Source organism: Podarcis erhardii (genome assembly GCF_964252035.2).
Source record: "Podarcis erhardii genome assembly, chromosome: 5".
NCBI lineage: Eukaryota > Metazoa > Chordata > Lepidosauria > Squamata > Lacertidae > Podarcis > Podarcis erhardii.
Window position 1 is genome coordinate 66,751,090 of NC_138509.1, and position 26,186 is coordinate 66,777,275.

At 43.4% G+C, this 26,186-nt stretch overlaps 1 protein-coding gene across 7 annotated transcripts; it reads left to right on the top strand.

The window, feature by feature from the left end:
- Positions 1-2,499: 2,499 nt before the first annotated feature.
- On the top strand, positions 2,500-26,118 carry OTOS (otospiralin). 7 transcript variants are annotated; one of them, XM_081861685.1, is made up of 4 exons: positions 2,500-2,572; positions 23,340-23,433; positions 23,715-23,741; positions 25,193-26,118. In XM_081861685.1, the coding sequence occupies exons 2-4, from the start codon at positions 23,376-23,378 to the stop codon at positions 25,375-25,377; spliced, it is 270 nt and encodes an 89-aa protein (XP_081717811.1). In that variant the 5' UTR covers positions 2,500-2,572; positions 23,340-23,375; the 3' UTR covers positions 25,378-26,118. The 7 variants fall into 7 exon arrangements, with proteins under 7 accessions (XP_081717811.1, XP_081717812.1, XP_081717807.1 ...); XM_081861686.1 differs by lacking the exon at positions 2,500-2,572 and adding an exon at positions 8,215-9,290 and having other exon boundaries at positions 23,371-23,433; XM_081861681.1 differs by lacking the exon at positions 2,500-2,572 and adding an exon at positions 19,143-19,176.
- Positions 26,119-26,186: the final 68 nt, after the last annotated feature.

A 26,186-nucleotide genomic window follows, 5' to 3' on the forward strand; every position in this document is an offset into this window, starting at 1 on the left:
TTATTAGTTATATTATGCTTTGTAAAATCACAAAATTATGTTGGTATTTTTTATTTTCCTTGTTTGACGATAGTTACCTTTTAAAATACATTCAGTAATGAGTTAAAACAAAGCCACTCCCGATCTAGAGAGGGGGTGGGGTTGCGGGCTCTCGACCCATCAACAATCTCGCGGGGCTTCCCCCTAGCTCATTAATATTCACCGCCCACGGCGGCAGCCAATCGGCTGCCGCAAAGGGCGGGCCCTCACAGGTTCACTTAAGGTCGGGGCAGCCCGGGGCTCGCCCCTTTCGTTCCCCCAGCAGCAGCGGTTTGGAGGTCTTGGGCCCCCCCAATATTTTTTATAAGTCGGTATGGGCCCCCGCCCCCCCAATATTTTTTATAAGTCGGCGCCCCTGTGTGTATATATATATATATATATATATATATATATATATATACAGTATATATACAGTATATATACATATAGTATATATACAGTGTATATATATATTATAATATATATATATATAAATACTTTGGCTTCTTTCACAAGGCAGTTTATTCTGTTTCCCTAACATTTCCCTGTTAATTTTCGCATTATATTTGAGCTTTCACACAACATAAAAGCCACTTCTGGAATTCTAGTGTAATCTAGTTGAAATGTAGCTCTTGTTTCAATGTGAATCGCTTCCAGGGGGGGAAATCAGCCTGCAACTCTATTAACCCAGAAAATTGTGGGAGTAAAGTGATGGTTCTTGAGCATGGTGATTGTGTATAATGTACTAACTGCTGTACAGCACTTCCTGGAAATATTTAATTCCAACTTTTGGGGGGCAAAGACTGAAGTGAGGAAATATTTGGTACATAAAATCAGAATCAACTACTTCTCAGAAGAAACATCTGTATGAATATAAGAAGAGCCTGCTAGATCAGGACAAAAAACATGTAGCCCAACATCCTGCTGTTACCGTTGGCTAACCAGATGCCTATGGGAAGCCAGCAAGTGAGACGGGTGCAAAAGCAGTCTTTCTATCTGTGATTCCCAGCAACTGGAATTCAGAGGCTGACAGCCTCTGACAGGGGAGGTAGAACATCGCCATCATGGCTAGTAGCCATTGATCAATGTACCCCAGGCCTGAAATTTCATCCCAAATGGCAAGAAAGGGAAACAAAACAAATTCCTTCCAGTAGCACCTTAAAGACCAACTAAGTCAGTTCTTGGTATGAGCTTTCGTGTGCATGCACACTTCTTCAGATACACAGAAATACACAGATTTCGTGCATGCACACGAAAGCTCATACCAAGAACTGACTTAGTTGGTCTTTAAGGTGCTACTGGAAGGAATTTGTTTTGTTTTGACTATGGCAGACCAACACGGCTACCTATCTGTGGCAAGAAAGGGGTTGAGTCTGACTACCCTTTCTCCAAAAACAGCTCATACCTAAATCAACGGAATTGCAATTGGACAAAACTGTCATGTGTGTCTGCACTGGAGGAATTGCCATGAGGCATGAGCTCCCATGTTTATATGTGCTACGTAGTGATGGAGAAACTCAACTCATCTCAGTCAGGAATCAGCATGGTATATTATAAGCTTCCTTGGTGACCTTTCAGGAACAATTCATTTGCTTTGTGAGAATGTCTCCCGATTCATAATGATGGGTCAGGTCTTTTAATTGGTCACCTTTTTTGGGCAATAAGCAACTCCATTTTCCAGTGAATTTTCAGTTGCCTCTCAAAGTTCCATCCAGTTTTCACCTTTTACGAAGGTAATCATAGACCTGTCTGAGCTGTAACTTGTGTCCACGACTTGGATAAAAATGAATGAAAGTTTGAGCTGTAGCTGACAACTCAGTGATTGTTCCTGTTCAGGATCTCATTTCACATAAGAATTTGCGTTAAACCAGGTCAAATCATTGGCCCATCAAGCTCAGTATTGTCTGCACCAGCCTTTCCCAACATGGTACCTTCCAGATGTTTTGGACTACTACAGCATGGCTAATTCTAAGAGATGATGGGAGTTGTAGTCTAAAACATCTGGAGAGCACCATGTTGGGGAAAGCTGAATTGCACTGTCAGTGTTTCTTCAGAATTTCAGACACACAGAGAGGTTTTTCCGAATACTAACTAGAGATGCCAAAACAAAATTAAAAAATTCCTTCCAGTAGCACCTTAGAGACCACCTAAGTTTGTTATTGGTATGAGCTTTCGTGTGCATGCACACTTCTTCAGATACACTGAAACAGAAGTCACCAGACCCTTCTATATAGTGAGAAGGTGGGGAGGGGTATTACTCAGAAGGGTCGTGGGAAAGGGTGATTGGCTGATAGGTGTGGTAAACCTGTTGACGACTGTTAACAACTGCAGTTGGTCTTACAAGAAAAAGCAAGGGGTGAGATGGCTAAAGATGGCTATAGAGATGCTAGGGATTGAAGCAGATCTTTTGGGTCTTCTCCACACAAAGCATGTGCTCCACCATGAAGCTCCACCATGAAGCTATGATTCTGACTCCAAGCCAGAGAATAACTTGTGTGGGAAATCTGCAATTCTCACTGCAGATGCACATTTCAAATTTGCATGTCGAACCAAGGTAATTATGAGCTTCAGTAACATCTCTAAGTTTGTAGCAACAAGAGAGTAGGGGGCATGAAGACAATTTTTCAATTGTCCTTAACCAAAAATGGTTTTATGACTACTATAGAAAGGCTGAAAACAAATACTGATGTTACATGATATGGAATTCAACTTAGGTCATTGTTGTCCACTGAATACTCCTTTACCAAATGCAAAGAATCAGACGGTGACTTTTATCATATGTGGTGGACTTGTGATAAAGTAAAAACATTTTGGGAATTGATCTATAATGAACTAAAAAAGATGTTTAGATGCACCTTCCCCAAAAAACCGGAAGCATTTTTGCTAGGTTTGATGGGTGAGGAAATTACGAAGATAGACCAAAGACTATTTATGTACACCACAGTGGCAGCAAGAACTTTATGGGCCCCAAAGTGAAAGTTACAGGAGGTACCTACCATTGCAGAGTGGGAGGCGAAGATGATGGACTTTGCAGAACTGGCCAGACTGACTTGCCAGGACAACCAGAAATTCCAAAGGGACTGGAGTAAATTTATTGTATATTTGAAAAATAATTGCAAAAATTTGAAGACACCAGCAGGATTGAAATAAATCCTACAATGGGGACAATAGGTTGAAGATTTAAATTGCGCAATTGGATTTGAAATGGAAAACCTGCTGAAAGGAAGGAGGGAAGTCGTATGCTTGGCAGAGCAGAGAGTTTTTGTGCTTGGTATTGTAATGCTGTAATGCTGAAAATGTTGTTTAAGAAGGAAAATAATAAAAAAATATATTTAAATGAATACCCCTTTACCAAAAGTGAAAACCTTCCTAAGTGATGGACTGCAACTGACCGTTTTTTGAACATGGACAGTAATTATCAACTCCAAGCACAGCTGTTCAGCATTATGCTGCTACAGAATTTCTACTTTTCCCTCCATCGCATCCCATCTGAGTTCAATAAATGACAGATTTGGAGGCTAGAGAGCATCATACATATATATTAACATGCTATTGAGCTTCTTCAATGAATAGCATTTAACCATCTGGAAAACCCTTTAAATTACCGATCCATGACAAAAAACGGGCTGATCAAAAATGAAGAAAGGGAAGATTGAATACCTGCAGAGACAGAAAGACATCTTAGGGGGGAGGGAGCCAATTTGGTGAATGGGGAAACATATTCAGATCTCAGGGATGGGGTACAATAAACATTGCAAAGCCTACCAAGCAAATTTTAGGTATGAAACAAGAACAAATTTATTTAAGAAAATAAAAATAATGAGGAGCATCTCAGAAGATTATACTGCCCTTGATGAAACTAGGGGTGGCCAGCTGGCTGTCCCTGAAGCAATTTTGTTCTATATCTTGGCAATGCTTCCAAATTTTAATCACAGTGATATAAAAAGTTTGATGGCACTTTCACTCATAAGGAAAATAAAGCTGTTTTCAAAAATTATAAAAGATTTTTCTACATGTGTGACTTGCAGCATATCATTGCAGGGCACCCTAAACCCCTAATATGTTTGATCCTTTTCATCGTGTGCAGGGCTTCTGCTGATGGGATTTGTTAGGCGAACCCTGCCCTTAATAGTTATGCAGGTGCCTAGAGAGGAGAAAGGCAAAAGGCAACCACATCCTCTGTGCAAATAAGTGTGCAGGTGTGTACACATTTAAAAGCATAAGAGAGCCTGCTGGTTCAGGCCCCTAATTGTAGTTTCCAGCAACTGATATTCGGAAGCATTACTGCCTCTGACTATTTACATGGGTTAAAAAACCAACAATGTGTGACCTTTCAAACATCACCCATTCCCCATATAATTATAACTAATTGAAGTGAAGTGCTGCAGAGTTGCATGCTAAAGAAATACAGTGTGGCCTTGGAGCAACAGCAGCTGCATTTGTGAAAAATACCAGTGCAGAGATGCCTCGCAGATGAAAGGGTTTGCACCGCAAACACTTGTGTGCTTCTAACAGGCATCTATAGCCCAACTAGGGTTTTTAGGCACTTGTATACAGCTTTTAAAAGGACGCGGGTGGCGCTGTGGTCTAAACCATTGAGCCTTGGGCTAGCCGATCAGAAGGTCGGCAGTTCGAATCCCCGCAACGGGGTGAGCTCCCATTGCTCGGTCCCTGCTCCTGCCAACCTATCAGTTCAAAAGCATGTCAAAGTGCAAGTAGATAAATAGGTACCACTCCGGCAGCAAGGTAAACGGCTTTCCGTGTTTCCGTGTGCTGCTCTGGTTTGCCAGAAGCGGCTTAGTCATGCTGGCCACATGACCCAGAAGCCGGCTCCCTCGGCCAGTAAAGCGAGATGAGCGCCGCAACCCCAGAGTCGTCCGTGACTAGACTTAATGGCCAGGGGTCCCTTTACCTTTTATATAGCTTTTAAGGGTGTTGTTTCTCACAGCGATATAAAGATCATTTTGAATGATCATATCTTAGTTTAATAACCTAAGTTATAAACAAAGCTTTTGTCCACATTCTATATGCAGCCACTTCAATCCTCCCTTTACATGTTGTTGTTGTTGTTTAGTCATTTAGTCGTGTCCGACTCTCCGTGACCCCATGGACCAGTGCACGCCAGGCACTCCTGTCTTCCACTGCCTCCTGCAGCTTGATCAAACTCATGTTCGTAGCTTCGAGAACATTGTCTAACCATCTTGTTCTCTGTCATCCCCTTCTCCTTGTGCCCTCAATCTTTCCCGGGGAGCTAAATAAGGAAGGCTATCATTAATTATAGTTTCCCATTTCATCCGAAACTATGGTTAAAAGCTTTAGAGCAAGCCAGGCTATTAAACTTGTGGTCTGAAGTTGGTTTAATATGATCCTGACTTGTTCCAAAGCCATTAAGTGTCGCTTCCCAGCTCAGACTATATGGGAAGCTATAATTAATGGAAGACTTCCTGGTTTGCTAGTTGAATAGAGCAAAGAGGCTTATTGCATGCAGTCCAAAGGCTTGCTGATATTTATCCAAACATACACACAAGAATCCTGATAACTTTACCCCTCACTGAACTATTATTCCTAAAACACTTGACAAACTACAGTTTCCAGGATTCCATGTACTTTAAAATTTGGTGTGTAGCAGCCAGATGAACAGCAAGGAATAGGATGTGCAGGAACAATCAGGTCTGTGTTTGATGTTCCTTAAAATTTCTAAAGACTGTAGCCACATTCGTGCCATCCATTTAAAGCACTCTGAAACCACTTTCAGCAGCCATGGCTTCCCCCAAAGAATTCTGGGAGCTGTGTCCCTCACACAGCTACAGTTCCCAGAGCGGTTCAATAATATGCGCAGTGTGCATGTAGCCTGTGTTACCGCTCCAGAACCACAGAGAAGAATCCCCATACTACTTACTTCTTTCTTTCAAACTGAAAACCATTTCCCTCCCCCTGTGAAGATACTTTAGCCTCAGGGCCTGACCTTCGATAGTTGATCCCGTCTCTCATCTTTTTCTGGTTAACGGCGGTGGGAAGGGAAGAATGATGTGTTTTGTAGTGTGTGCTTTCAAGCCATGTGGTCACAGTTTCTCCTCTGTAGCCAGTCCTAGTCTGGGCCCAAGTCCTGGAAATCAGGGTCAGACCTTTAAAGGCTTTCCCACCCTCCATGTTTACACTGGTAAGCGTCTCCCAGCTCGGTATTCTGAGAGATACCCGGATTGTTTTCCCCATGTTTATTTATCTAAGCTGATTGACATGACACAGCATAAGAGTAAGTTATGAAATGGTTATGAGGCAATTGCAGGGCACCTCAGCAGGGATCTTGGCCTCATTAGGATTCCCATCCATGTTCCTGCACAGGGGGCAATTTGTCATTGCTGCAAGAAGTTATTGAACCTTTTTTTTAACAAATGCAAGCTTTTCTCCTGAGCTAATTCGGGCAGCTAATTGACATTACCTGGGTAATGAGCTTAGGTAATTGTATATTAATCATTCATTATTATTGTTATGACTGTCAATTGATTTGATGTTCAGTCTAACTTTTTGAGTTAAATAACTCTGATTTTAATTGTAATGTTTGATCAGCAAGTCACCAGCTATTCAACTAATAAATGTTTCTTGGCTGTTGCATAATGCCTGGTATCAATCAGGGCTATTTAGCTCTATTTTAATGCAAACAAATATGTTCATTAAGTGAGAGCAAAATGAAAATCCTGGAAGATCTGGCTGTAAAAATGAGTTACTAGGTTGCGCTCCATTTCCCCCCAGTCCAGGTGAACAAGGAAGTTTACACACTGGGTAAGTCGTATTCAGAGTAGACTCATTAAAGTTAATGTGCATAAGTTCAAGGCCACTGATTTCAGTAGGTCTAAAGGTAAAGGTAAGGGACCCCTGACCATTAAGTCCAGTCATGGCCGACTCTGAGGTTGCACACTCATCTTGCTTTATTGGCTGAGGGAGCTGGCGTACAGCTTCCAGATCATGTGGCCAGCATGACTAAGCATGGAAATGCCGTTTACCTTCCCGCAGGAGCGGTACCTATTTATCTACTTGCACTTTGATGTGCTTTCGAACTGTTAGGTTGGCAGGAGCAGGGACCGAGCAACGGGAGCTCACCCCGTCGCGGGGATTCAAACTGCCGACCTTCTGATCGGCAAGTCCTAGGCTCTGTGGTTTAACCCACAGCGCCACCCGCGTCCCTCCTTCAGTAGGTCTACTCTGATTTAAATGGATACAATCAAAACCAGCCTTAGGGTCAAACAATACATGATGGTAAATGTGTCGCTAGACACACACACACACCATGGCAACCACACATCTAGTTCCTCCGTTCCGTTCCGTTCCAGCATACACCGTTATTGTGATGTCACAATGTCCTGCATCTCCCCATCTCCACTGATGCAGAGCAGGGGTAAATAAACACAAGGCAGTGTGACGCCATAGCACCACACTGCAAGATCCCATGCTTTGCATGCAAAAGGTCCCAGGCTCAATCCCTGGCCTGGAAGGTTGTTTGCCTGGAAAGTTGCCACCTGTCAATGCAGACAGTATTGAGCTGGATAGATCAATGGGCCAACAGTCTTAATTCAATTTAAGTCAATTTCCTTTATGCTCCTCAATGTGATGGAAGTTATATATTTGCCCTTATGTCTAATTTAGCCATGATTGGCTTATTGATCGTGATTCAGCTGGTTGTACCGAATGCGCTGTTGCTTTCCAGCTGTTCCCTGTCCCAAGACCAAGCTGCATACACCATATAAGTCTTGTGTGTGCTTTTAAAAGGCAGTTTGGCAGATGTCAAGCATTCTATAGGACTATTGGTTAGGTTTAGGTTTATTAAATGTATGTATCACTTCTTACTAAAAAAGCAAATTACAATCCACTACTAATAATACCCACTGTTTCTGGCAAAATAACAGGGAAAACAACCTCTGCCTGGCACTGAAACAATGACAAGGGCAGCACCAGGTTAGCTTTCCTGGGAAGAACGTTCTGGAAACAGGGAGCTATTAAAATCCATTTAGGGTTTCTCTTGATCATATCTCCTATATGGAAGGAAGCTCTATTGAAAGCACTTGGTTTTGTTTCCTTGTAGTGCAGTTAGGACCAGGGCATGGCATACTAAAACTACAGCCAGTGTGGTGTAGTGGTTAAGAGCGGTAGTCTCGTAATCTGGTGAACCAGGTTGGCTTCCCCGCTTCTCCACATGCAGCTGCTGGGTGACCTTGGGCCAGTTACACTTCTCTGAAGTCTCTCAGCCCCACTCACCTCACAGAGCGTTTGTTGTGGGGGAGGAAGGGAAAGGAGAATGTTAGCCGCTTTGAGACTCCTTCGGGTAGTGATAAAGCGGGATATCAAATCCAAACTCTTCTTCTTCTTCTACAGTACTATGACTTCAAATAAATTTCAGAGTGAGGATTTGTTCACCCCCACTACATGCCATTTCGAAATGGCTTTGAAATAACAAACAATGCTGAATCCCCCCCCCCAACAGCCTTCCTTTCTATACAGCTGCACAACCCTGCTCCATGTGGAGACTGGCATTGTATCTGGGTTGGCATTTCCCATTCCAAAGCAACTGCGAGTTGCATCAGCTGCGGTTAGCAAGATGGTCAATCTGCTCCTGAGACTAAACCAAGTAATGAAAAGCAGATAGTCTTCCCATTGTGAAGGTTTTTCATAAGTCTGCCTTTAAGTCACTTACGTCAGACTCAATAGACTGAGCCACACTTATATCCCATGGTTGGTAGGTTCACTCTCCTTGTATTTCCCCCTTAATTTCCCTACTTTTAGAATCTTTCCCAGTAAATTCCTTGTTTGGTTTTTTATAGGTCTTTTGATCATATTTCTTAGAAGATAATTCTTCTGGGTTGTCATAAAGGCTGAGGAGAGTTATTATAGCTGACAAGATGTTCCGCTGGGGACAAATGTTCTTCATTAAGCTGAAGTTCAATTTTCTGCTTATAAACACAACCTTCCTGCAGACTGTGCTTACATGGAAACAACCTTATTTTCATATAGGGGTACCTTTACTTGAGAAGCCCACAGGGTGCTTGGGTGATTTGGCAGTTTTCTCATAAGTGTTTCATTTTTCATATCCTTTTATAATTTTAGAAATATCCCTTCTTCAGATGTTTTCTTTGTTCCTAGTCCTAAACTCTCACATTTCCTTCCATTGAAACCATCCCTGTGGAGGCATGACCAGGCATGAATAGCAGCACCGGACAAAAGAGGAAGAGGGAGTTGCAGAGATGAGTAATAGTGCAGATTTATACAAACAACATCCATAGGTATTAATTTCCTTATTCAGTAGCAAATGACAGGTTGGGGAGCTGGTCTCACCGGACCTCAGGTTGCCTGCACTACTGCTGCATTCAAGGGAGGCACAAGGTGATATTGAGATTGGCATGGGACAAACACACTGGTGGAAGCACCAGATCGGCTCCAGCAGATTGTATCAGCTGGCATTTGGGAAGCACCACACAATGTGCTTTGCAAGACCTGTGCTTAGCACTTCCTTAACACCAGGCATAGGGCTGGCAAAGCTGCTTTCTTCAAGGATCCAGCAGGTTCCACTTATCAGCTGATGGGTGGCGCCGTCAACCCTTCTTTCTCCAGGGAGCCCTGTTCAGTTGAGCTCCCCACAGGGCATCTGGTGTGAGGGGCCTGTGGTTTGGGGGAAATAGCCTCACAGTCCTAACTGGGACCTGTGTTGTACCAAATTAGTCTGGAGGTTCCTTATTTGTTCATCTTTAAGATGCCTATGGCGTTTGCCCTCCTAGGTGTGTGACATCATACTGGGTCATAAGGAAAGGGTTAACTAAGTGTAAAAAGGATTAACCATTGGAACCCAAGGGGAGGAGTTAGAGTTAGAGTTAGAGTTGTTAAAAAGTCAGTCTGGAGTTAGAGAAGGGAGAGGGAGGATAAGTCTGTGGGTTTGGCTAGTTTGATGTGAGAGAGAGAGAATCTGTTAAGAGGAGTCAGTCAAACAGTTGGGATAATCAGTTAGAAGGTATTAGGAAGGTATAGGCCGATAAAGAAACTAAGGCTAAGAAACTGACAAGAAAAATTATCTGAAACCATCAGCTTGTTAATGCTTATAAAATAAACTTGTTTATTTGGTTTAATGTTAACAACTGTCTGGACTCAGTGTGTACCCGAGAGAAACGGGTTGGTGGCAGCGATGGAAGCGATCACAGTGTGGCACAGGGATCAATAGACCGTCAAACGTCCGGGGACCCTGTGTAATCGCCACAATGCCACGAGACTCGTCATTGCTCTTGCATGGATTTGCAAATTTAACATTACCATGCAGGGGTCTACAAAAGGGTCCATGTTCTGTGGGTCATTTTATATCAACAGTTTCTAGTGTAGGAAATGCCAGACCTCCAGAAACAGTATCTATGTACAATTGACTTTGGAGTATCTTCCAGGGAATCACTGTTAGAACCAAACCTTCCAAATATAGCTCTAAAAGACTGACAGGTTGACCGATGAAAGGTTCTTTGAGGGAATGTAATGCATTTTCTCATTCTATCCATTCAAGGAGTAGCCTGTGGGGTCAAACAAGAGATGCTGCTGGGCCATCGCAGAAGGGTTGGAGGGTAAGGAAGAGGGAGATGAGTGGGTGGCCCAAGCAGGCAGTTGGCACAAGTGGGCAGCATAGACATCCCAAGTGAGTGGCATGAGCAACCCAGGTAAGCGACATAGGTGGGTAACCCAGGTGAGCTGCGATGGAACGGTCATGACACACCAGGACAGCTTCTCAGCAACTATCTTGCTCTGCCACCATTTCTCCTCCTTGCCCTCCACTATTAAGGCAGAAGTGGCATCATCAGAGACAGGCAGGCCATATGAATAGGGATGAGTAGGAGGGCAGTTTGGGTGAGCTGTAAGAGGAGGGGATGACAAGGTCTTAAGGGGGTTAAGGGTGGCAAGTAGAGCCAGCAGGAGTGCAGTCGCTAGTTCTAAATATTCTGTGTTTTGGCAAACCTTGGATTTCTCATAAGCTTGCTGATGCCTGCCTGCCTCTCTCTCTCTCCCCCCCCCCCCTCTCTCTCTCTGTGTTACTATTTGACTACATGAGCAATGGCACTCAGAGCCTGGTCATCAGCAGTAGAGGAAATTATTATTTCTCCACAGGTTGGGAGGACTTGTCTGTTAATTCTTAATACAAATATACACCAGATGCTTAAGCACGGGATATAAATGCAGCAGCTGTGATCACTTGAGGCTTCAAGAAAGCAATTGAAGTATTTTTGAGAAGTATCCCTGTCTACCTTGGATAAATATTAGCAATTGCAGTCATCCATCTGATTTTCTCATGGTTGTAAAGATGACCATAAGTATGTGAACAATGAGTCAGGGGATGGAAAAGGAGGAAGTTCCTCCATTAGTAAAATAATAGATAAATTACAGGAACTGTCTGCAAAGAAATATTTCTGGTTATAATTGAGCAGTGGGAACGAATGGAATAGACTAACTTTCACCAACCTGGGGCTCTCCAGATAATGAACTACAACTCCCATCATCCCTCACTATTGGCTGTGCTGGCTGGGGCTGATGGGAGTTGCAATCCTAAACATCTAAAGGGCACCAAGTTGGCAAAGGCTGGTTTAGACTGGTCTAACTTGATAAGAGACAGTTTCCTGTGGCCAAGAATAGGACAAAATTGTACCAGGAGCTACCTCCTAGAAAAAAACCACATAGCTGCAGTGGTAAAAGAGACCCCACACTTGCCAAACCATTCATTTTTAGTAGATACTTTGGTATGAAATGAAATTGCCCATTCCCATTCACCAAATTACCCCCAGTCTTCACATTAATGGGCCAAACACTTTTTCATCCAGGGCTTGAATGCCAGGCCCTACATGATTTGGATTAAGCTTTGCATAAAGGAATAGCTAATTAAAACAACCACCAAGGATAAACATGATGGAATAGGACTATCTTGGGTCATCATCTATTTAAGGCGTGGTACTATCAATATTGGGACGCGGGTGGCGCTGTGGGTTAAACCACAGAGCCTAGGACTTGCTGACCAGAAGGTCAGCGGTTTGAATCCCCGCGATGGGGTGAGCTTCCGTTGCTTGGTCCCAGCTCCCGCCAACCTAGCAGTTCGAAAGCACGAAGTGCAAGTAGATAAATAGGTACCGCTCCGGCGGGAAGGTAAACGGCGTTTCCGTGCGCTGCTCTGGTTCACCAGAAGTGGCTTAGTCTTGCTGGCCACATGACTGGGAAGCTGTACGCTGGCTCCCTCGGCCAATAAAGTGAGATGAGCGCCGCAAACCCAGAGTCAGTCACGACTGGACCTAATGGTCAGGGGTCCCTTTACCTTTACTTACTATCAATATTTACAAGTCTATCATTAAGATCAGTCCAATTCTTTCTAAAACAATTCTTAACAGACCACCAGCAGATATGAGAGCTTGATAACAAGCAGGACAAGAAGATGCAAATTAGTATTTAATGAGGGGAAGGGCTGCAGCTCATTTGTAGAGCACATGCTTTGGATGCAGAAGGTCCCAGGTTCAATCTCTGGTTAGGGATGGAAATGTCCTCTGTCCAAAACCCTGGAGAGCCACTGCCTGTCCATCTCGACAGTACTGGGCTAGATGGACCTAATGGTATAGCAGTATAAGCTTCAGCTGTCAGTGGTGTCAGAGCAGGCAAAGGGCCGGGTGCCTGATGGTCTCTAGGAGGACCTGGTCTGCTCTGCAGTCAGCTGGAAACTCTAACCAGCTTCCTGTCTCAGAATATTCTCACCCTGCAGGAAAGCTGTCACACCTTCAGCTGCAGTTTCCAGCCCAGCAACCCCGTGGCCTATTTATTTCAATGAGCTTGTTAACCAGAAAGCGATCTGAAGAACCATGGATATCTGGAAACGGTTAGACTTTCAGATGACGCTGTTGGGAATTTAATATAGAAGGAGAGATGCTAGAAATAAAAGAACCTCAAAGCATAGCCAATTTCACTGTGTGAAGGCTAAAAGCAGATGAAAAAATTGCTGGCACAAAAAATATGGAATGATATCATGACAGATGAGGAACTGAGGTAACTGCCAGTGTGTTGCCATGGACTGGCTGGATACAGAGGGGTGTTGGGAGGTTCCAGCCGAGGAACCCCCAAGGGAGGAAGACTTAGAGCCAGGGGATTGGTGGTGGGACAGTGAGGAGTGGCCGGAGCGGGAAAAGGGAGCAGAATAGGAGGAGGAGGTGTTGGAAGCTGAACGTAACAGGGTGTAGTGAGGCTATGCAGAGGGCTGTCCAGAATTCAAGGCAGAACTGGAGGCTGGAGAGATGGGGGGCCAAGAGGCAGAGTGGAGGCAGGCTGTGGAAGAAGCCAGGGACTCTCCCCTTCCTGCTGTGACCAGCTCCCCTCTCCAGAAGAGGAATGAAGAGGGGGGAGCAGAGACAGACAACATGGAGAAATCTCAGGTTGCTTGGGAAAGACCTGGGAGAGGAGAAGACTTAGGGAGCTTTGGGAAGGTGGGGATCTTCAGTCCTCGCAACTGCCTCACTAGGCAAGACCTGCTGGGAAGAGTTTGTGGATAGAGCTGTTTTGCTTCTTGGAATAGAGAGTTAACTTCACTGACACTCTGTGAAGCATTGCTGACTTGCTCCCGACTCTCGACTTGACATCTGTCTAGTGGCTATCCTCTTAGACATTTTGCCATGCTGTTCAGGGTAGAAGGAAAACACAAGCAGTTGCGAAAAACTCAGGGTACTGGTAGAAACTGATGGTTGCAAAACTTGTATCAGGACAAAAACATCCCATCTTCCTTTGCTGCTTACGACATACTTCTATGCTGAGGTGGTGAAATATACTCGGAGTCGAGTGTGAATTTCATGCTGTTTATTCAGCTCATAGTAGCAATGAATGAAACTTTCTCCAAAACGTTTAGCTATGTAAACATTATTTACACAATGGGCCCCGCATGATTGGCTAATTCCTGGCTGCTCCTGTAGCCTAATCAGGTTGCAGATTCACTTCATCCAGGAGCCAGATTGGCTGCTCCTGCAAGCCAATCAGGTCACTGATTCACTTCCACCTGGAGGTGGATTGGGTGGCTCTTGCAGACCAATCAGACTGCTGCATTCTGGATCCTATTGTTCTAGGATTCAGCTCAGTACATAACAGGTGGACAAGCTTTTTTTCTGTTGGGGGCCACATACAGGCAGTGGATAGAATTCAGAACCAATGATAGGTGGGACATCTTTCTCCCTCTATCGCCTGATTTTTCTTTTCTTGCCACCTGCACAAAATTAGGCTGTGGGCTGCAAATTGCCCAACCCTGGTCTATTTTATATATATTGTCAGGGACGCAGCGGGAGCGCAGGGAGGGGAGGAGATGGAGAGCGAGGGGGAGCAATCCGAGGGCAGCGTAGGAGAAGAGGACAGTAGCCCGAGAGATTCCATGAGCCTCTCCAGCGAATCGGAAGATTCACAGAAGGGGGCGCAGATGGCCAGGGCAAGGGGGGCCCCAAGGGGGACACCCCAGAAGCAAGGGGCCAGCGGGGACTCCCAGAGCAGCAGTTGGAAATCAGGACCAGCTTCCCCACCAGAGCATAGTGGGGGGGAAGGGCCCCAGGTATCAGGGCCAGCGTATTCGCCACCAGCGAGAGAAGATGGGTCAGGGTTGACCACGCCTCCATCGGAGAGCGAGGGAACGGTCGAGAGGAAGGTTACCGGCTGGGCGCGCGCGCCAAGTTCAAATGTACAGGCGAGCGGCACAGCAGGTAGCCCGGATAGGGAACCAGGTCCTAAAGCCCGCCGGAAGGAGGGGCAAGAATCAGGGGGGTCAGCGTCAGAAGAGTCCAGAAAGGATGAAACCCCAGCGGGCAGGAGGGCCCAGAGGAGGAAGGAGTGAAGGAAGAGGTGGGGCAAGGCTAGAGTCTTAAACTGGTGTCAGGGGGGCGGAGACTCAGACGGGACTTTGCCGGTCTAGACTTTAAGACGTAGAGCGGCACGCTGCGGCTTTGAAATGGAAACTGAACTTCAATAAAGACTTTTGTATATAACTACAGCCGGGCGTTGGTCCTTTGTGAGCTGGGACCAAGGGGTGGCTCTGACATATATATATATATTTCTATACTGCCCTATACCCGAAGGTCTCAGGGCGGTTCACATAATATATCAAGTACATAAAATCAAAACAAAAACAACCCAATAAAAAAAACCCCAAAGAGCCAGCCTTTTAAAAAGGGTATAGGATCAAGTCAGGCAAAGGCCTGGTTAAAAAGGAACGTTTTTGTCTGGTGCCTAAAGCTGTATAGTGAAGGCACCAGGCGAAATTCCCTGGCGAGAGCATTCCACAGACGGGGAGCCACGGCAGAGAAGGCCTGTTCTCATGTTGGTCTATGGGCTGGATCCAGAGTAAATTAGTTGAACTTAGTTCTCCTTGAATGTAATGGGATATAAGGTAAATCATCAAGAAGACTAATTTGTCACACTGATTTCAATAAAGTCTGTGTTCAAGTAACTTAGACAGGACCCAACCCTATATATGTATTCCTACTCAGATGGACAACATGGAGAAGGGAAGAGGACCATACTCCCTGTCTCCATTCCTCACTACATGTTGATTGGGTCTCCCATCTCCCATCACAAGAATGGCATTGGACTTGCTTCTGTGTGGCTGCATTGCATCCTGCTCTAGTGATGGTGACTTCCAGATGGGAAGGAACCAGGTTATGTACGCACACCATGTGATCCTTTAGATGCTACAGTTGCAGGCTGGTGTCCATCTGCAATAGTGCTCTGGAAACTTAGCAGTGTGTTCTCAGTCCCTAATCGTAACATTTCTCATAAAAATTTGGTGTTAACCAGCTTTGTTTACTAGCAATGTCTGCTCAAGCTTACTGGAGGAAAATTTAACACTATCAAGCCTTTTCCACTTTCTGTTATGTACCAAGAACTCTACGACTGGGTACCGTAGAGGGTATAATAATATGTTAATCAAAAACGGTATGCTGTCTCTCTAAACCAAAGATGGATTTCTTTTGTCAAACATCCAGGTACTTTCCAGGGAGTTATTAGAGATATTTAAGCAGATTTGTTACGGTTTTAAAGTAAAGAGAATTGCTGCAATGAAACAGCAATTTGAAGCAAGGATTTACAAGCTGAAGGGAGTGCAGTCTTGATTTACAGGAAGGATGATCACAATCTGCTAGCAGTGCAGGCAAAATTTAAGACAAGAAACCTGCCATTGGTTTACTGAAGGCTACTTTTCCCAGAGCTAGAATACACTACTCACATTGTTTTAGCACTTTTTAATCCTGCTATTGTCCCCTGAATGCCAAAGAGTAACAGGCAAAATAGATCAGGCATCACAGATGCTTCAGGGCTCAACCAGGTAGGCTCTGTTGGGAGCTGACACTGACAAGTCAGCTAGGATGTGGCAATAAGGAAAGGTAAAGGGACCCCTGACCATTAGGTCCAGTCATGACCGACTCTGGGGTTGAGGCGCTCATCTCACTTTATTGGCCAAGGAAGCTGGCATACAGCTTCCGGGTCATGTGGCCAGCATGACTAAGCCACTTCTGGCGAATCAGAGCAGCACACGGAAACACTGTTTACCTTCCCACTGGAGTGGTACCTATTTATCTACTTGCACTTTGACGTGCTTTCGAACTGCTAGGTTGGCAGGAGCAGGGACCGAGCAACGGGAGCTCACCCCGTCACGTGGATTTGAACCGCCGACCTTCTGATCGGCAAGTCCTAGGCTCTATGGTTTAACCTACAGCGCCACCCACGTCCCTTGGATGTGGTAATAGCATGTTCAAAACGGCTATTTATAGCCACCACCATCATGGTGGTTCAATTTGAAGATGAAGCAGAGTGAAAGTATGTAAAGAGTGGGGGGAGTATGGTGGCTGGGTGTACAATACTTCTTTGGAGATACAATAGGATGTTGGTCACACAGCACAAAACAGAACTTGAGCAAAAGTGCCATCAGGGTTACAGCAGTCTTCCGCCAAGTTCATAGCCATTCCTTTCACAAGTTATGCAGTAGGTGGCGCTTGCAGACAGCATAAAACATTTGTGGTCTATGACCATCTCTTGCCCTACAAAAGTGGTGATTTTTAAAAATAGGCATCAATCTGCTTCAGCCATCATGATCATTCTGCAGGGAAAACACTGATGGGCAGGGGAAAGACATAAAACTCATGTGTTGAGACATTTTGAAACAAAATATGGCATGCACCACCAAAGTACTTTCCGTGTAGGAAGAATCACAAACATCTAAAGCAGCAGCATTGGATTTTTCAGATGATGAGTTGCCTGGATTTATCTTGAGGGCTGCGATTACACTTCTAGCTCCAGATCAGGTTGCCACATCAAAATAGTAACAATCAGCAATCAGCTGGGCTTGGCTCAGCTGCTGGATCCCAGTTGAGATGAGGAAGGAGAGATACACCGGTGTATCTCAGGCTGAACTGAGCCTGGTGGATTTTAGGCTGATGAAAGCCCTGAAAAGCGGGCTTTCTGGGGGTGTGGCAGGACCAGGGAGTGGGGAACCCAGGCTGAATCCTTAGCCAGTTGAGTTTCGGTGTGTGATGCAGCAACCCAGCATAAATTAAGCTGGCAGAAAGGTTGGTGTAACAACTATTTAAAAAGCTTGTTTTCCCTCTGCCAGGCTTAGGGCCAGGCTAGCTTAGACAGCAGTAGCTCCGCTTCTGAACAGAATCTGGATCTGGTGTAACTTCACCTGGGATTAATTTACACTGTCCTGCTTTACACCAGCTGTTTGTATATAGAGTTACTCCCTGATTCTGGATGTGCATGATTATGTGGATCTTTTAGCTTGTACAGATGATTAAGCAATGTGTGCCAACCCTATTTTCCCAACACATTTAAGAATATTTATTTAGTTACTTCCTTGCTGTTTTTTAAAAAGGGGGGGTTATGGGCCCATACACTCATCAATAAATTCTAGGGCATGTCCCAGCTTCAGCCATATTGGAAAATTATCAATAGGATAATATAAAACGATTAAAAAAAATAAAAACCGAACAATTGTGCAATGAATTGAGCAAAGAATTGCTCAATTCTCAGGTGCCAAAATAATTCAGCTGTGGATGCTATAGCCCTTGAGCGGTGCTGGTGAGGGGCGGGGAGGAATCCCTTGCTCCATCTTTGGCAGCAAAATGTGTTGGGCTGACCCTCTATCCTCCACTCTCTTCCCTTTCCCTATTCCAGCTGTCAACTCACAAATACTACCATCCTATCATCCCAGACTCCCATCACCTACCCTCAACATTCTACATGCCAATCCACCTTCTCCCTGCCCCAAAGCCCAGACCCAAACCCAAACATGGCTCATTACAAAAGAATTGATTTTTAGCAATTTTCAGATTATATTGATCATGTTGACGCATGTTGATCATGTTGTGTTGCAGTTATTTTATAAGTGGCTTGGAATTTTTCTCATTCTCTCTCTCTCCCTCAGACTCTGCTGCCTTCTCTGAGACATTTGAAAGGATGGGCTCACAATCTAATCATCAGAATAAGACATCTCCCAAGGGCTTCATCGGTGAAAATATCGCTCCTGTTCTCCTGTGCGATTGCAATGTCTTCTCTGTTTTTTTACTCTGCTTTTACAAATTTGCAACTGCATAACTGAGCTCAGTTCATTGCATCGTGCAGATTAATGTGCTTCTCAGCTAATGGAGCTGAAATATTTATAAGTAAACTTTTAAACAAAGAAACTGCTTTGTAGGTGATACCAGGAGGGGGAATACTAAGTTCTTTCAGCGGATGCTGTGCTATTGAATGCTTCAGTGTCTGCATGAGACCATGATCGCTGCATTGCCTGGCTTGCGTTTCCCTGGAATTTCCTATCCTTACTGCATCGTGGGACAATACACATTGTGATATAGGGACATTGTCCACTATATGGATTGTGAGCAAGACACCTCACCACTGCTGCTTTCTCCAGATGATCCTTGGGAGACAAGCAAGCGTGTGTGCTTTCAGCATATTGAAAGTGCTAGAGGGTACAGGAAAGTACAGAAGGTACTGTCTGGACAGGCTCCAACCAGTGTGGAATTTGATTTGGCATGCCTAGTGAGGAATTTACATATATCCTTGCCAAGCAAGCAAAAAGCCGAGTTGAGGCTTCTGCTCAAGAGGTTCAGAATGAAGAAGCAAAATAAAACTGATCAATTGTTCTATGTAAGAGCCATTTTTCACTGATCCCTTGTCTCCTGTTTTTGTTGTGGTTTGCGTTTACCTATACAACTTTATTTATAACTTCTCAGACTCTCTTTACCTAAAGCCTGTCAATTGTATGTAGGCTACTAATACACTTTTTCGAACTGGAACTGATGTGTGCATTCATGAACACTATACATGATGAAGCTGAAATATAAAATCAAGACAATAGAAAAAGTATAATGAAAACGATTGGAAGTTTTTTTATAGAAGACTTTATTGGATAAGACATGATGTTGTATAAATATTTGGCTTTCTTTTTCAATTGACATTTTCTTGCTACTGTTAAACTCTTTTTTGTCCTGCTTTTCTTTTTTCTTCTTTTTTCTTTTTTGTGCTTAACTCTGTTGTACTTACCTTTATTGTATGATTGTATTTTAAATTGTATTTTAAATGAATAAAGATGATAAAAAAGAAGAAGCTGAATCCTCCCTCTTTTATATTCAACTATACCACTTCATGGATGCACAGGCCCTGAAACAATTGTTCTACTACAAAAAGAAAAGGAAGGAAAACATTGCACCCAACAACTCCTTGGTTATATGGGAACCAATGTGGAGCCAGATGTTTTGGCACATGGGGAGCAATCACCAAGCATCAGCCTCATGTTCCCTCCTTTCCCTTTCCCTGTCACATCTGGAGTTACTCAGCAGGTGACGTCATTGTGCTTTTCCACCCATGTTCCGGTTCCATTGGGACTGGAAAACTCGGTCTGAAATTGGAGCATGCATTGAGTAACCCTCCTTGACAAACTAAGGGCAAAGAATAAGTCAAGAGGCTGTTGATTGTCACATCCCATTTAAAGCAAATTGCTTCTACCAAATAATCCTGGGAACTGTAGTTTGCTTCTCACAGAGTTAGAATTTCCAGCACCCATAACAAACTACCTTTCCCAGGATTGTGGAAGGCGTTTTGCTACAGTCCTGATGGCCAACAAACAAAGGCAGCAGAATCCACTGAAAACGGCCGCGGTTGTAAACCGCCTTGAATCTGCTCGATGTGCAACCACAACACAGTGGATGTTTTCCTGGGTAGATAGTAACCATTCACCTGTTACCGTGGTACCTCGGGTTACATATGCTTCAGGTTACAGACTCTGCTAACCCAGAAATAGTACCTCGGGTTAAGAACTTTGCTTCAGGATGAGAACAGAAATCATGCTCCGGTGGCATGGCGGCAGCAGGAGGCCCCATTGGCTAAAGTGGTGCTTCAGGTTAAGAACAGTTTCAGGTTAAGAACGGACCTCCGGAACGAATTAAGTACTTAACCCGAGGTACCACTGTACATAGTTGGCTGTTGTAACAGAAGTAACTCAACAGAGAGTTACAAAGGCAAGCAATGCCAAATAAGGTGAGATAAAACTTAAAGATCCAGACACTTTCCACATCACATTTCTTGCCACCAGTGCATACTGCTGTAAAATATACCTATCTGAAAAATAAATTGTAGTGTGGATTACAGAACTATTTCATGCATCCAGAATCATTTATACACAATATTAAGTACTTTACTTTAGTTGTCACTAAAAAGTTAATTGTGGGGAGCATTACTAAATTGCATTTCTGTTATACTTTCAGTATGTTATGTTTGTGGGGAGCGGGGAGAACCTTTCCCTTAGATGGCAAATAGGTGGATATAAGATTAAGTGATACGCCTTGGTGCTTGACTAGCTCCTGTGTCCTACACTGCTGGGAATTCATTCTGGGATATGCTGGTTAATGAGAACTACAGACTACAATGCTAATTCGGTCCCAGTGTTCCCTAGCAGGTGCCTCAGTTGCAGATGCTTTTTGTCAGGCTGCATGAATTGTTTGAGAAGTGAAGGGAAAATTACTTAGGGCTGCATGTTGTGTTGAAACTTGGTCAGCAATCATTGATACAGGGCTCAGAGGGAGGCATATTTTCTTTCAGCTTATGAAAATGAACAATCATGGATTGCTCTAATGCTTGGAACAAGAGTGGTGGCTACTATAAATCTTTCAGGATAATAGGATGCAGTTCTGATCAAACCCCTGGAGGCACTTTTCTTCCCTAGTTAAGAAGGAGCGTAAGGAAGGTATGAAGAGCTGTGGGGAACAATGCTGTTGTATATCTTGAGCTTTACATGACAGCTTCCGTGGAATGGGCAGTACAGTGGTACCTCGGGTTACAGACGTTTCAGGTTACAGACGCTTCAGGCTACAGACTCTGCTAACCCAGAAATAGTACCTCGGGTTAAGAACTTTGCTTCAGGATGAGAACAGAAATTGTGCGGCGGGAGGCCCCATTAGCTAAAGTGGTACCTCAGGTTAAGAACAGTTTCAGATTAAGAACGGACCTCCAGAACGAATTAAGTTCTTAACCTGAGGTACCACTGTACTGCTGGACAGAGCTATTGGCTTTGAAGGTTCTTGGAAGGTTTAACAAACCACGGCAGATAATGGCCCACTTAGTGACCTGCATCTTTAAGACACAAACTGCCACCTAAATCAGGAGCAGAGAACCTTTTTCAGTCTGGGGGTTAGGTGGTGGGTAGAAGATGCGGCAAAAGTAGGCAGGATCAGTAGCAGTTGGCTCCACTGATGCACCATGCTGACTTTTGGCATCGTCCATCAGCTTGATTTGCCATTCTTCTTTGGTCGGGATTTCCTCTTCCTTCCATCTCTGGGCTAGTAGCATCCGAGCGGCCATTGTAGCATATGTGACCAGTTTCCTCTGATCTTTGGGATCGTGGTACCTATAATTCCTAATAAAAAGCTTCTGTTTTTTAAGCAAAGGTTATTTTAAACATTTTTTTCATTTCATTATATATCATTTCCCAGAATTTTTTTGTTGCATTGCAATTCCATTTACCTTCTTTTCCTTTACATTTCCAACATATATTGGTACTTGTTCTATACATTTTTGCTAATTTTACTGGGGTTAAGTAGGTCCTCTGCATCTTTCAATAGAATCGTTGTGAAGCGAACCAACAAATCTGCAGCACTTTCTAAGCTGTCTTTGTAGAAGCAGCAAAATGCCTCGGAATTCAATTTCCCTCTTAGCTTTTTTTGCTGTAGACTAAAATCCACGAGGCACCTTTGGCAGCTTAAACAGCACAGAACAGCATGTTCCAACTGTTCCCCCACTCCTGAAATAGTGGTGAAAAAATTAAAGTTATAATCACTTAACTCAAAAGCAATTCCTGCTGCCAGTATCATCATCATCATCATTAAAGCCTTCTGGTTGAAAAGATCTACTCTTACAGAGAATAAACTGGAATGTCAGGCAATCCAATCCAGAACACCATTAAATACTGCTAGGATTTAAGATGATTTATGACTTACCTCAGACAACCAAGGCAGACATGCTACCACAGGAGTTTAAGATTAGGGCATTAACCTTATGTGTTTCAGTAGGAACAAACTACTTTAAATTCAAGTACTATGACTGAAACTGAATTATCTGGCTGTCCTAAAAATTAACTCTGAGATTTTCTGTCCACTCAGCAGAGTCATACACACAGCACTTAACACCAGGTATGGTACACTAGATTACGCAACAATATATTAAAGATGACTGGAGTTGGATCCTGGATTCCATACAAGTGAAATGGCAAAAAATAAAAGAATTCCAAGATTTGCTGTTTTGCACCACTGATATTCTACCACCCAATTCATATTAGCAGCACACTGTAAACATCTCAAGATTAGGATGAAAGAGTCAGATTGGTGTGCTGTGTGAGTGACGTTCCTTCCCTTACGAACAGTCCTCCAGCCTCTTCAAAACAGTACTGCTATTTTGCAGCAATAGAAGCTCATTCAGGATTTTGCGGCTGACTCAAAGCTGCAAACGTCCGCTGATTTAAAAGAAAGAAGGGAAGGTAATTTCTGAAGTTAAAACCAACCCCAATAGTAAGTGGTTTCCAAGGTATCAAATTTCATGCAAAATGTAGATGTTTGCAGGGAGCTTAACAAAAGAGCAGCATTGTACTTTGTAAATAAAAAAGTTTTGCAATTAATAATGTAATGGGTAGTGTTCTGTTCATAAGACAAAAAGGTGTATTTTATGCAGAAAGAAAATATGTAGGTTGAGCCTTTCTATATTTTGATTTATTATTATTATTATTATTATTATTATTATTATTATTATTATTATTCATACAGGCTAAACTTCAGACACAAATATTCCTTGCAGGAAAGATGAAGTTAATCTTTGTGGTCACAGTTTGCTTCTGCATTTTGGTGAACACACAAACAGGTAACTTTATTGCAATAGATATATATTGTTTCAACCCCCCCCCCCCCATCAGTTACTTTCTTCATTGCAATATGCTTGGAATATGATACAGCATTCAAATATAATGAATGTTTAATTTCCCGATGTGTAGTGAGAGTTGAAACATACTATTCTTTTATTACAGTATTTTGAAAACCAGAAACTTAGCTGCTTATTAGTTTTGTGGTGACGGAGCAGCAGCTCTTTGTAAAACTGTGACTTTTCACCGAGTGGCTGATGATGAATTTCTTCCCTAATTACAGGTGCCAGACCGATTGAGGATGAAGAAGGTAAAGGGATTTTGTTTGTTTGTGGTTGTCTCGCTCAATCCCATCTCTAGTTTGTCTAAAAATGGGAATTCTTGCAAATGTGAAGTTTGATCAAATGTCAGAGGAGATTTGAAAGAAACTGAGCCGCATCAGACACCCCCAAGAAAACATCAATTCAACATTTAGTAGGAACAGGAACTAAAACCTGCAAATGCCAAAATTACAAACACACATAAAGGTTTTCCTTTTTAAGAAACTGTTTGCAAGGCAGAATGTAAATCACCATATGAAATAGCACAATCTGCAATGATACTGAATTAATAACATTTAGGATGGCTGCACCACTCCTGAATCCGGAGTTGCAGATGTGAAACAGTGCTGCCTCCATCTAGTTTCTGAAGCTAGAACTTTGCATCCCGGAATTGGGTCTCCATGGAACCAGTTGCAGTCAGACAGATGGCCATTGATTCCCCTGGCCAGAGCACATTAATCAAATTGGCAGCACAGTGTTGATTAAAGCTAAATTATATGGCCGCATCCAGCTGAACTTGAAATTTAAGTATTATGTAGCACTATTCACTCTCCTAGGGTTATTTGGATTTATATACCATGCTTCAAAGGCCCACCATGGATTCTATGACTTCATATTTCAATGTTTTGGGGTCTGGTTGCTTTTTCTTTCAATCTCCCCAAACATTTGCTGCAATCAGGAGGAGGAGAAAAGCAACATTCAACACAATGAGAAGCATATTCATGTAGCAGAAACACTCCCTCCACCCCAACCTGGTGTGTATAAAACTGGAGTGTGGCCTCTGGTAGCACTTTTATACATAAAGAAGCTGCAATTTAAGAGACGACCTTGGAAACTGCATGGAATTTCCATTTACTTCATAGTTTTGGTAAAAGGATCACCCAGCCTTCTCAACAGGTGGTGCTAGTTGCCTGGTGAGAAAAAACACCAGAGGTTCCATGTTCTCTTTAAATTGTAAAAAGCACTGGATGTTGCCAGAGATTTAGGGCCTATTTTGATTTCTTTTAAAGATATCTGTGGCCAATATTCAAAGCCAGCTAATCTTTGGACCAATATGGTAGTGGGCCCTGAAGACCTTCCTTCATCTCCATGACTACCTTTAATGGATGCCACATATAGCTTGTGATGTCAGGGCAACTTCTCATACTAACTAATCAGCAAATCCGTTCTGCAGCGACTGTTTTCCTGTTGTACCTTCTCTCTCACTCGCTTCACGAGGGCGTAGCTCTAAACAGCAGCTTAAAATACTTTGAATAAATATGTTGGGGAACAGATGCAAGCAGCATACTGTTTATTAAGGCAACTGTGCTAAAGGGTAGCACCAGCCCCATTCAGGGAATGCGACTAAAATGTATTTGTTTAGGTAGCATGAGTCTTCAATCCTAAATGTCTTGGTTATCGGGGGGGAGGGGGAAAGAACCTCATGCATATTTTGTTTTAGACCCCTACAGACAGCCTGCAAACATGCCCTACTGGCCTTTCACGACCAACGATTTCTGGGCATATGTGGAATACTTCCGGATCTTAGGAGCATACCATAGAATCAATGAGATGGCCAGGACCTTCTTTGCTCATCAACCTCTTGGAAGTACTCTTGGATATCATGTCCCAGATCATGAGCACTAACTCACTTGGCGATTCCCAACAATTTCCAATACCAACGGATCACCAGAATTGCTTTTCTAACAACTGTGTTATTCCACTGCTTCTTTTATATCAAATACGTAACTTCTGTTCCTGGTACTTCTAATGTTAATCTTAGTGTGGCCTCTTTTTTACTAGACTATATATACTTACTAGTTACCTTTTTTGCAAGCAGAATAAAGAATTATTTGATTCTAATGCTGTTTTCTCTAGAGCCCCATGTATCCATAGTTCTATAAATCTGTGTGATGACATTGCATGCGTCTATGATTAGGAACACAGTATGGTTCTAAACCACTGAGCCTAGGGCTTGCCAATCAGAAGGTTGGCAGTTCAAATCCCCGCGATGGCGTGAGCTCCTGTTGTTTGGTCCCAGCTCCTGCCCACCTAGCACTTCAAAAGCACACCAAGTGCAGGCAGATAAATAGGTACCACTCTGGCAGGAAGGTAAATGGTATTTCCGTGCACTGCTCTGGTTTGCCAGAAGCCGCTTAGTCATGCTGGCCACATGACCCGGAAGCTGTCTGCGGACAAAAGCCGGCTCCCTCGGCCTACAGAGCGAGATGAGCATGCAACCTCAGAGTCGTCCGTGACTGGACCTAACAGTCAGGGGTACCTTTTTACCTATGGTTCGGGAAACAGCATCTCAAAAAGGATGTTGCAGAGTTTGAAAAGAGCAACTAAGATTAGTGCTATGAGAAACTGAATCCCTTTTAGTTTAGAAAAAAAACTAATGCTAGATCCAGGTGTCATCCAATGAAGTTGGAGATTTAGGACAGATAAAAAGAATT